Raw genomic sequence first — 12730 nt, 5'->3', positions numbered from 1 at the left:
TAATTACATCAGTGTTTGGTAAAACCACATTTGCAACTGTGATGTAACCCCGTTCCTGCAAACACCAACATGTAATACTGCACATATTTGTCTTTTCTGTTTCTCATTTGGGGAAGAACACAAGTTTCTCTTATCAAATTATTTTTTTGTCATACATTTGTTGACATCTGTGTGCAGAGTTGATCAAATTATTTTGAATGTCACTGATCTACCAACAGTGGTGGAATGTAGCAAAGTACATTTAGTCAAGTACTGTACTCAAGTATAAGTTTGAGGTACTTTTAGGCTACTTTACTGTAGCCTACGCATGTGGCCTACGCTGTTGTGAGCATTCATACCTGTGTGGTGGTGTGTCTGTGTCACTCTGCAGTTACACCTCCAAAACTATTTGGTGGTGTGGTTTCTGTGAAGCGCTGTAAAGTTTAGCTGATGCAAAATTCAAAGTAAACACACATTGAACTATACACATACAACATGCTAATGTTATTAGCACAAGCCTAACATGCAATTTATACTTCTGTGTTGAATCGGCGCCATAGCTACGACGTAGGCTCCACGTCGACTTAGAGCCTATGCCGCAACCTATGCCGTAGCCTCACGTGCACCTCCCCAGAATTGTAACTACGCGTCGCGGTGACGCAGACCTCCTGTCTATTTCTGTAAGCTGAAACTATTTCCCTCAGTGGACATGAAGCTTTTATTTACTTGTATTTCACAGATAAGAAACAATAAATTGTGAAGACAGTAAAGCTTTCACTAGACTAGAATTATAAGTCTTGTGTGTGATTTATACTTCAGGATTTATCCAGGTTTCATATGAGCAGAGGAAATCTTTGTTTGTCGCTAGGCCAATTTATACAATGTAAAATGCCATAGGCTTGTGCTAATAACGTTAGCATGTTATAATTGTTTGGAAAATGTGTTTAGTATATGACAGTTCTTTTGTCGATGAACCTTGTGGGTTGTAATGGAGCCAAATTGTGTGACGTTACCTTTGTTAAATGTAGCTGATTTTACATGAGAGGAGGAAAAGATAGCTAGCTGCTAGGCTAATTTATACAATGTAAAATGCCATAGGCTTGTGCTAATAACATTAGCATGTTGTATTTGTGGGGAAAATGTGTCCAGATAAAGACAAGTGTTTGTCTGTGAAAGCTGCGAGTTATAGTGAAGCTGATTTGTGTACTTGTGTTTGAAATTGTCTCTATTAAGCCACGTTTAATGTGTGTTTAATGTGTGTTTTGAATCAACTAAACTTCACAGTACTTCACAGAAACTCTGCCGCCAACTAGTGTTTTGGAGGTGTAACTACAGAGTGACACAGACACACCACCGCACAAGTAAAAATGCTCACAATGGCGAAGAAGATGTGCATAGGTTCTACGCACAACTATAAATCTGGCTTAAGGTGTTTTACATTGTATAAATTAGCCTTACAACTAGCGGACCTTTTCTCTGCTCTACTCATATGAAGCCAGGATAAATCACACACAAGACTTAAAATGCTATTTTTGTGGAGGCTTTATTGTCTTCACAGTTTATTGTTTCTTATCTGTGAAATTAAAGTAAATAAAAGCTTTGTTTCCACTGAGGGAAATGGTTTCAGCTTACAAAAATAAACAGGAGGTCTGCATTGCCCTGACACGTATTTCTGAGGTGGTGCACATTGGCAAGGCAGAAGTGTGAATGCCCACAAACTATATGAAAATCACAAGCTCATCTGAAACAATTAGCCCTATTTCATGAAGCAGGCTCAACAAACTCTGAGCCTAATCCAGATCTCCAGGTTGACTGAGCCTGAGGTGAGAAACTGAGTTTTCGGTTCCAGAAAAAGCTGATCAGAATTAGTTCAATCAACTCTGAGTATGTTCAGCCCGAGGGAAGCGTGTTTACGCTGAGTACCTAAAGCCATGGTTTTCAGTGGCAGAAAGCAGAGTTAAAAGCAGAGCCATTTACTTCATCCCAACTGATTCTGACATTTTAATGACCGCAAATTTAGACTTTGAACAAAAACAACAAAAAAAAAACAACAACACCTTCCTCCATCACCATCTATCACAGTAACTGGTAGATAATAATAGACTAGAGTGTGGCTACTCTTAATTATGAATTAAATGTAAATGCCAGCAGTTCAAAGTGATTGTGGGAGGATGTGTGCTTGTGAGCAAAGAACAGTCAAACAAGTTAGAGGCAACATGCTTTTTATTTCAGGTCGTTCAGATGAAAAATGTACAGCTGGAGAACTTTGAATAAAAAAAACTGATGTAAATGAACAGAAATGGTTTAGTATAAAAAGAGGGATATTTCAAAAAGAGTTCCTCTAAAAGAACATGTGCAGTTCTTAAAATATGAATGACAATCAAGGCCTCTCTAGTAAAATTCAACTTAATGAACATTTAAAAACACATATAAAAAAAACAGTAATAAAAAGTTGCATCAAACGAACAGCTCCTAATGCAGCTGAGTCTGGACTACAGATTATGACTTAATGTTAAATCAGGCAAAAGCACTGTACAGTTAACTATCAGTTTTGTTTTACAAACAAACAGTAAAGAATAAAACAGGAAAGGCTGCACACACACACGCACTCCCTGAGGCAGAGGTGTAAGAGATACAGGCTGTCAGGCATTTTATTCCCATCCTTCAAAGCACTTTATGTTTCAAAGGTTTTTGGGACAGTACTTTTTCTCAAACCGGGCTACATCAAACTTCCGCAGGCAGCCTTTGTAGTTCATGTAGCGGATCTTTCCGAAAACGGGTCTCTCTGCCCAGCCCTGGTCGTGGATGCCACAAATAGACCACATGCAGCCTGCAGGAGGAACAGACAGTGAGGAGAGCATGAATTTGGGAGGGATGTAAAGTCAATAAATCAGTGTTATACTATGAATTTAATCTACTTCCTCACCGACAAACCCATTGGGGTCCTGGCCGTCCAGCTCGTAGCGATCGTTTAGGTACAGAGCGATTGAGAGCGCCTCCTCTGGTGACGTGGTCCACTCCAGAACCTTTTTGGCCCAGTACATCCTCAAGAAACCGTGCATCTTCCCCTCAGCGACCATCTGGTACTGATGGAGAGAATTCAGTTCAGTTTGTCTCTATTAGTCATATGTAGGTTCACACAGGGTCACTGATACAATAAAATATACTGGATGAGAAAAGAGGTCAGCTCAGTGATAGAAGTACAAATCGCAATAAGGATAAAAAAAATAATGAGGATATAATACAATAAAAAAGATAGTAGATAAAAATTAAAAATAAAACAAGACATGAAGATAAAATAGGTAAAAATAAAGATAAGATAATAAAGAAAGCATGGCTAAAAAATAGAGATAAAATGAATATTAAAAAATAAGTATGAAGATAAAATGGCTAGAAATAAGTATAAAATATATAAAAAAGTATGATAGAAAAGAATAAAGATAAAAATAGCTTAAAAAAAGAGATACATTTAGATAAAAATTAAAGATAAATGAATTAAAAAAATGAAAAGAAGCATGAAGACATAGCTGAAAAAAAGGATAAAATAAGATAAGAATAAAGATAAAATAGCTAGAAATAAAGCTAAAATCAGATAAAAATAAAATATATAAAAATAAGGATTGATAAGAATAAGGATAAAAAAGCTAAAAAAAAAATAGAGATAAAAATACAGATTAAATAAGATTTTTTTTAAAAAGGTACAAATAAAAGTCAAAATAAGATAAAAAAGATTCAATACATCAAAATAAAGATAAGAATAAAGATATAAATAAAAAAACATAATAAAAAACTTTTACTTTTATAGGAAGAATTTAAGTAAACTAGCTAGACATAAAGATAACGAGATAAAAATTAAGATTTAATAAATAAAAATAAAGGTAAAGTTAGATAAAATTAAAGATAAAGTAAGAAGTTCAAAAATAAAAATGATGTAGGACAAGACAGTGTGTAAGATAAGATGTAATGACATAAACAATGATAGGAAATAAAGAGCAGTAAGAATCAAAGCCCAACATGGCCAGGTGAGCACGTGACATCAAATTCACTTGAATAAGAAAAGTACCTGAGCAGCGTTCCAGAGTTTGTCGTGTGTCTTTGCTTTCTCCAGCTGCTCACGCGTGTAGAGATATGGCCTCTTGTCTTTGGCGTGATCTTTCAAGGTCTTCTGAGCCCACTCATACGCACCTGAGAAACACACGACATTTTTAAAATCATAATCAAGACAGAGTAATTCAGCCTGCAAACAGATCTGAATGATGTCACAAGTGGGACTCTTATCACCACAGAGTGAACAGGATGTGATTTAACAAGATGTAAACTGACCCTCCACTCTGTCGTACTTCTCGTTGTAGAAGCAGAAGTTGTCCGTCAGCTCTCTGCGCACCACCAGCTCCTCGATGAAGGAGGAGACAGAGACACCTGAAGACTTCGCGCTGCGCTGAACTTGGCATGCGACGCGCTGGGCTGACAGGTGGCCTGATGGGAGGAAGAGGAGACGAGAGGATGAGAACGGAGGAAGATTAAGATGGACAGATTAAGGAGGCCACAGTAAAAAAGGTCAGAGATGGTTTGAGTAAATTTTATTCATGATGTTTTACTTCTTGGTATCTGACAGGTTTAGGGTTTTGATCTATTTTTAATCCTGCCTCTGGCATTTCCTCGCTGTAAATCCATTACATTTCTGATTGTGTTTCCTCACCTCCTGTTATGTCATTTTAATTTAATGTTGTCATTTTTAAGCCTTTATTAATTATGAAGATTAATTAATTGATTATAAAGACTGATTAAAAGCAATTCATCACTTTGCGGGTGGGTAGAGGTGGGGGTTGTATTGTGTGAAGCACTTTATGTTAAATTTTACTTAAAGCTAACCTATTCTGTGATCTGGCGTCACAGTCATTCGCTTTGACCTCAACAAACAATGTCAAATATCTCAGGTACTAACATAGCAAGCCATTGTGAATGAAAACACAGGTATATAGATGCTTTCTGGACGTCAGTGATGACCATACAACCTTTTCATATGCTCACAGTGGAGAGTTTGATAGCTCTCGAGTTATGAATCAAATGAGACAAAAAGAAACACTTTCTGTTCTGGTATAAGAATCTAATTAGAGTTTGTACTTTTTGAGCCAAGTGTTCAACAAGAGTTTTGTAGGACAATCTGCTATCTCATAAATTTAAATTTGAAAACAGATCAGAGTTGACACACCAAAGCTGTTGTGAAATGTGTAGAGTTTGTCTTTTGAGGCCGAAATGAGTTTCCTCTGTGGGGTGGCTGGGCTCAGCCTTAGAGATAGGGTAAGGAGCTCGGACATCAGGAGGGAGCTCGGAGTAGAGCCGCTGCTCCTTTGCGTCGAAAGGGGTCAGTTGAGGTGATTCAGGCATCTGATCAGGATGCCTCCTGGGCACCTCCTGTAAGAGGTGTTCAAGGCACATCCCACTGGTAGGAGGCCCCGGGGCAGACCCAGAACACACTGGAGGGATTACATATCTCGTCTGGCCTGGGAACACCTTGGGGTCCCCCAGGAGGAACTGGAAAGTGTTGCTGGGCAGAGGGACGTCTGGGGTGCTTTGCTTGGCCTGCTGCCCCAACGACCTAGCTTCAGATAAGCAGTTGAAAATGGATGCATGGAGGTCTGAGGGGCACTAATATTGATCCTTGTGGGACACCAATCAACTATTCTGGGACTTTATTTCTCTTTCAGAAAGTTTGAGCAGTAACTGAACTATGACCCAGCCTAAAGCTTGATTGCTGTGGCTGAAGAACTTTATTTTCCTCCAGAAAGACACAGAAATAGGAGTTATCGACTGATTCTTGCAGTGTAAAATATTGATTTATCAATACATACTGATACTGAATATTTTAAACTGTCTTAATATCCAGTTTTTTGCTACATACGATACAACTTTCTTGATCTCTTTTCTCTCTGACAGTGAGTTCACACACACACACACACACACACACACACACACACACTGCCTTCTTCTTTTTTCATGGTACTACTGACCGAAACGGATCCAGGGGGACAGCTGGCTCAGGGCAGCACTGTTTGGGTCGTTGCGTTTGGTGTCAAACAGTTTAAGGCGGACATCGATGAAGGACTCCAACATGGCCATCCCTCCTTTGGTGCCTGGCTTAGCCCACTCTGGCACTGCTACCGTTCGGTCAACCGGCAGGGAGGCCAGGGTTTTATCCCAGTCTACTGGCTGTGAGGTGAAGGTGGGAGAAAAAAGAAAGAAAAAAAAAATCAGCAGAGGTCACAGCTGACAGTGATGAGCTACAATATACTCTAGTTTTGTACAGAACTTCAAACATCAAAAGCGGTGAAGTTGTGAGTCTTTCACCTTGCTCAGACTAGTGAGGCATATCAATCAGCGCTGCAGTGGATGTGCACACCCCTGCAGCCTTAATATCAAGTGCTGGGAAAGAAATTTTTAACTTTTGTATGGTCTACTGTTTATATTCACTTGGCAATAAATAATGTGCAGAGGAGAGCAGCGGCTGGAGGTTGAAAGGAAGTGCTTTATTGCAGCAATCTGACTTCCAAACTCCTCGTCAATGAGCTCACTGACAGCTTACCTCCCCTCGTACTAAGCTTTAAAAACTCTCCCAAAGCAATAAATATATTGACGAAAGACAAATTATGATCATGCTGTCATAACCAATCCAAAAGTCCTTGAATGTGACATAAAAACATAAACTTCTTTTTTCTCTTTACTAAAGCATATTGACTTTTTTTAATCTGGCTGTGTCCTTCACTGTGACTGCAGCACTTACTTTGGCGGTTCTTGTGGCTGTGTGGGGGTGTTTCTCCACCAGAGGAAAGTCTGTGAGGAACTCCGGCAAAAGCTTTGTGAGTTTCCCTCTGATCGTCCTGGCGGCATACTCAAGTTTAGGTGATGCTACCCAGCAGGGGACAATATTGTGAGCATCAACCTATAAAAAGGAAAATAAGGTTTGTCGCTCATATAACAGATAATGAAGAAAGACTGACAGCACACATGGGCACAGGCAGTACACGTAAAACGAGAGGGAGGTCTATTACATCGTCTTTCATATCCATTTCTGCGTGAGCAAATGTGATGAGGACAACAAATAAAGCAAGGAAACAATCAGTGGATGACTGGGGAGAGATCAAACAGAACTGGAAACAAATAACCAGAATGCAGGGCATCCCATAAACACTCTCTCCCTGCAGAGTTTTTACCTGTATGAGAGGGATGTCCTTTGGAAGAGCCTTTTTCACACCCTCCAACCACTGCAGGGGCTCTCTGAGGGGGGAGAAGTCTGTCACCACTGCGCCCAGGCTGCGGTCTGACACAAAGCCGGGGAGGACGTCAGCCGCTGAACCGTGCAGCAGGTGGAACTGGATGTCTAAGGATTTGCATTCCTGTTTGGTGGGAACAGAAATATAAAGTTGAACTAGTCTGCCCTCTAAGTGCCCCCAAACCTTCACCCATTACACATCTAATGTTATCTGTAATGATAGATATACTTAAAAAGATTATTACCAGCTGTGACAACACCGAGACGGCTGCTATTTCTTTCTCCTTGTGAGTCTGTGAGTGTGTGCCATCATGGCAAAACGTGCTCCTAGTGACACCTATTGTAGCAAAAAAACTACTACAGAAGCCATTTTGAGTATCTTGGTGTTTATACATTTGTCTTTTCACAGAACTTAAGGTGAAATTGGCGTCGCAACTGTGCATGATGCAGTTACAAAACTTTGAGGTTTGTAGTTGAGATCACAATTAAGGCTGAGTTTGAAGATGGTTGTGGACAAAGCAAGAGCGCTGAAGTAGATGGGTACGAGGTAGGGAAGGGGCCACTTTTCTCCGGCATGTATACGCCTTAATCAGAGTAAAACTAGACAATGCATGTGCGCATGCTCCACACCACCTGCGCTATTGTTGTAGCCCTCCAACAGCATACGGCGTTCTTGTCTGCCTCTCAAAATCACCATGATTATTAAGTGATGTAATAGGTCAGCCGGAAAGGGGGCTGTATTAACCTGCTGAAACGACGCATATCGCCACCTAGTGTTGAGGAGGAGGACACGTTCCCGTCAGTAATTCGATTTTCTCAGTTGCATGTAAACTGGGACAAGGACAGAAGTCCGATTAGACGCCAAAATCGAATTTTGAGCATAGCTCGGTTAAGCTGTGCATGTAAACATACTAACTGTCACTCTTGGCCACGCTGTGCCATGCCAAGTCACGCTGGAGATGGACCTTCTCGGGAGTAGGTCCAAAAACCAGGCCGACCGCCGTCATGCTGTGACACCTCGCTGACTGCATTCAACTCCCAGTGTTCCCTGTTCTCCCCCCAAACAAGCTGTGTGTGTTGCAAGACTCTACTCCCCCCTGTCTGCAGAGACAAAGGCATTTTAAAACAATCTGTATGTTCAGCTCTCAGTACTTTTGTAGCTTCTAACTGAATCTCTGTGGTTTGGAGTTTAGTTTCTCTCCTGCGCCCTGTTTTTACTTTAGATATCTGCTTTGTTTTACTGTTTATTTTCGCTATCCCCCGTATTAAAAGTTGCTGCTTGAAAACTCAACATTTCCTTATTTTGCTGCTTCACCATAAAAGTTTTTACATAACAAAATTATAAGAGACTTTTACTGTGAAGAATTTATAGGAAATGAAATGTGTTAAAACTGGCTCAGCGGAATTTAGTTTGCAGCTTTTCATCAATAAAGGCAAGTCTACTCAAACAGCAGGGAGGAAGAGTAAAAGCAGAAACAGCCACAGTGAGATGTTGATGAAGAACTGCAGACAACAGGCTCTTACTGCAAGCCGTTGATCAGCCCACTGCTTTGAAACATCACTCAAAACAAGCCATCATCAGTTAAAGGCACACCTTAAAGATGCAGAAAAATTGGTCCACGCTTTTGTTACCTCTAGGCTGGATTACTGTAACTCTCTATTATCAGGTAGCTCTAGTAAGTCTTTAAAAACTCTCCAGCTAATTCAGAATGCAGCAGCACGTGTACTAACAGGAACTAAGAAACGAGATCATATTTCTCCTGTTTCAGCTTCTCTGCACTGGCTCCCTGTAAAATCCAGAATTGAATTTAAAATCCTACTGTTAACTTATAAAGCTCTAAATGGTCAAGCTCCGTCATATCTTAGTGAGCTCATAGTGCCATATTATCCCACCAGAACACTGCGCTCTGAGAACGCAGGGTTACTCGTGGTCCCTAAAGTCTCCAAAAGTAGATCAGGAGCCAGAGCCTTCAGCTATCAGGCTCCTCTCCTGTGGAATCATCTTCCTGTTACGGTCCGGGAGGCAGACACCGTCTCCACATTTAAGACTAGACTTAAGACTTTCCTCTTTGATACAGCTTATAGTTAGGGCCGGCTCAGGCTTGCCCTGTACCAGCCCCTAGTTAGGCTGACTTAGGCCTAGTCTGCCGGGCACCTTCTCTCCTTCTCTCTCTCTCTCTCGTATTCTATTACTGCATCTTGCTAACTCGGCCATTCTGGATGTCACTAACTCGGCTTCTTCTCCGGAGCCTTTGTGCTCCACTGTCTCTCAGATTAACTCATATCGCAGCGGTGCCTGGACAGCGTGACGTGTGTGGTTGTGCTGCTGCCGTGGTCCTGCCAGATGCCTCCTGCTGCTGCTGCCATCATTAGTCATTAGTCATACTTCTACTGTTATTATACACATATGACTATTGTCACACATGTATACTGCCAGATATTGATACATACTTTCAACATATTGTACCACAGTAGCCAGAACTATAACTATAATATTATTACTTTCAATAACGTTGTTGTAAGCTACTGTTATTACCTGCATCTCTCTCTCTCTCTCTCTCTCTCTCTCTGTCTCTCTCTCTGTCTCTCTCTCTGTCTCATTGTGTCATGCAGATTACTGTTAATTTATTATGCTGATCTGTTCTGTACGACATCTATTGCACGTCTGTCCGTCCTGGAAGAGGGATCCCTCCTCAGTTGCTCTTCCTGAGGTTTCTACCGTTTTTTTTCCCCGTTAAAGGGTTTTTTTTGGGGAGTTTTTCCTTATCCGCTGCGAGGGTCATAAGGACAGAGGGATGTCGTATGCTGTAAAGCCCTGTGAGGCAAATTGTGATTTGTGATATTGGGCTTTATAAATAAAATTGATTGATTGATTGAAAGAAGGTAGCCCTGTTGTAATGGAAATGCAAATCCCTGGGGTGCTAGGCTGATGACCCAAGCCAAACCAAGCCAGCTCATGACTGTTGAAAAGGGGTTTAATTTGCAGATTGCTGTATTGCGTCGGATCTCATCACAAGATGGTCTCTAGTTTATTTTAGTACTTGTTTGCTATGGCTGCAAATACTGATCATTTTAATCACTGGTGATTCTATAAAATGTTTTTCAATTGATCAATAATCATTTGGTTGTTTAAATCTTATGAAATAACTCAACGTATCTGTCTCGATTAACCAAAGCACGTCTCCATATTGTTGTTTTAGCCAACCTACAGTTTTATATGATTAAGTCTGGTCTCTGCCACATTCTTGAGTGTGCTTGATTAAGGGGATGTATTGTATATGAATGCACTCACCCAGTGTTTGCATGCTTTGGACTCTGTGTACCATGGTGCACTGAGATTTATGACCAACTGTAGGCCACTAACTCATCACTGTATCCTGTACACTCAGGTTGGCTGGCTCTCTTTACAATTTCATAGACTTTTTCATTGGCATTTTCTTGTTTACAAAGCTATTCTTGGCCTACTTCCAGCATATGTATGTGTGTGCATTAAGCAAAAAAATTTAAAATGGCTCTGCTCTCCATTCACAAAATATGTTTATATTGTCTCTACCACGTACGTACAGAGTTTGGCAAGCGAGCATTCATGTATGCAGCTCCTTATGTGGAATCTTCTGCAGAAGGACTTAAAAGTTGCTCTCAATGGTTCCTCTCGGCTGTTTTAAAGCTCTGTTGCCAATGCCAGTGTGTCTTAACTGGTCTTTCAGTGTTCTATGTTGTCTGTCTGTAACTTATATTTCTGCCTGTCTTGGCCAGGACACTCTTGAAAACGAGATTTTTAATCTCAAGAGTTTTTTCTGGTTAAATAAAGGTTAAAAAATTAAGGAAATTAAATGTAAAGCAGTGAATCCTCACGTTTGAGAAGTGTGAACCAGAAAATATTTGAATTTTTACTTGTTGATTCACCTTGGCAATCAAAATGTAAAAAAATGTTAGTGATAAATTTGCTGTCATGTAACTAACTAATCACTTCAGCTCTATATTTAACAAATAAAACGAAAAAATGACAAATCTCAAAAGACCAGATGTGGATTCTGGAAGTAACCAGATTCTACCCAACTTAAAAGCCACGGATCTTTGCAGAGCCTGCATGTGTTTGGTGGTACTGTTTGATCTGGTTGACATACAAATAGAATAAATGCCTTACGATGGATTATTTTTCTGTCAGTTATGCTAATATAGACAAAACAAGTGCACTACTGCATTGGATTTTGGATTATTAACTTTTGAAGATTGAGTTTTAACAACTGAAACTTGATCATATGATCAGGTTTCATGGGAGGGAGGATATTTGAACCATGGGCGTGGAGCTGCACAGAGCAGGCTTACATTGAAGGCTGCTTTGGAATAAAGTGTTTTTAGTAAGGTTTTCCTCTGGGATTTTTTTTCATATCATGATTCTTGGCTTGTGCTTTTGAAAACAATATCATAAAAGGCATTACCTTTGCGATTTCTTCCAGGCCTTTCAACATGAAGCTGTAATGTCTCAGAGTAGACAGTTCAGATTTTGGGACATCCAGGCAGAAACAGACGTGCAGAGGAAGGTTCTCCTTCAGAGCCAGCCGCTGGGCATGGATCAGCGCCCAGTTGTCTAAGCCAAAGGGAGAAACACCCAAAACATGTAGCCAATGGAAACATGGGAAAGAAAACTCATGTTCCATATACTGGTAGTTGTTTCAAGTGTTTACCTTGTACTCTGTGGTCTCTTAACATCCAGTACAGGACCCCCTCTGAGCCCTGCTTGATCTTCTGACTGTCTGATATAAAACGAAGGCGCTTTTTGTTGAATTTCATCTCCTTCATCTCAGTCCTCTGCTGCTTCACTTGGTCCTTTAGCCAGCCCCCTGCAGCCTTCTCCTTCACCTCCTTCATCATGGGGGCCACCTTCTGCTGCTTAGCACTGGGCCCGTCAGCTGCAGCAGAGGCTGACTTGCGTTTTTTGTCGGACATGATGGTTTGAGTGGTGATTGACTCGGTGAATACTGAGATGGGTCTCTGATGAATGTGGGCAACGAGCCTCAAGTATCGCCTTGGAGAAATGAAGAAGAATGAGCTGCAGGAAAACAACAGTGATAATGGTGAAAAACTCAAATTAACACTGCGTCCAGTGGCAACACATTACAGAAAACAAGTATTATAAAAACAAGGTTATGTTTGAAACACCAGCCGCATGTTAAATGATAGACAGAAGCCAACAACCAGAAGCTATTCATTTCATACAACCTGGCGCTTGGGAGGTCCAACTTACCTCCTACAGATGCAGCGTAACATGCAAGGAAAAAAACTTTAAAATAAATCTGGCAGAGGTGTTTTAACGCTAGCTTAATAACAGCAGACGAAGCAGCTAGCTTTCTGTGAGCCCAGTTAAGAAAACACGTAAGCGAGCGTCGTATTTCCTTTTATGCAACCAGTTATATGAGCACGCTGGTGTTTAGGTTTTGTAACACTGTTTTGGTGGGCTTCAACTACTTTACCCACAAT

The 12730-nt window shown here is 40.7% G+C and overlaps 1 protein-coding gene across 1 annotated transcript; it reads right to left on the bottom strand.

Moving 5' to 3' along the window:
- Positions 1–2184: 2184 nt before the first annotated feature.
- cpdp (CPD photolyase) lies at positions 2185–12697 on the bottom strand. The gene is made up of 10 exons (XM_033649549.2): positions 12498–12697; positions 11938–12302; positions 11692–11840; positions 7191–7373; positions 6761–6919; positions 5991–6189; positions 4303–4455; positions 4043–4164; positions 2906–3065; positions 2185–2809 (listed from the first exon to the last, which is right to left on the bottom strand). The coding sequence occupies exons 1-10, from the start codon at positions 12518–12520 to the stop codon at positions 2661–2663; spliced, it is 1662 nt and encodes a 553-aa protein (XP_033505440.1). The 5' UTR covers positions 12521–12697; the 3' UTR covers positions 2185–2660.
- Between the last annotated feature and the right edge of the window lie 33 nt (positions 12698–12730).

This window comes from Epinephelus lanceolatus, chromosome 12 (genome assembly GCF_041903045.1).
Source record: "Epinephelus lanceolatus isolate andai-2023 chromosome 12, ASM4190304v1, whole genome shotgun sequence".
In the NCBI taxonomy this organism is placed as follows: domain Eukaryota; kingdom Metazoa; phylum Chordata; class Actinopteri; order Perciformes; family Serranidae; genus Epinephelus; species Epinephelus lanceolatus.
This window is presented reverse-complemented; position numbering and strand designations above follow the sequence as displayed.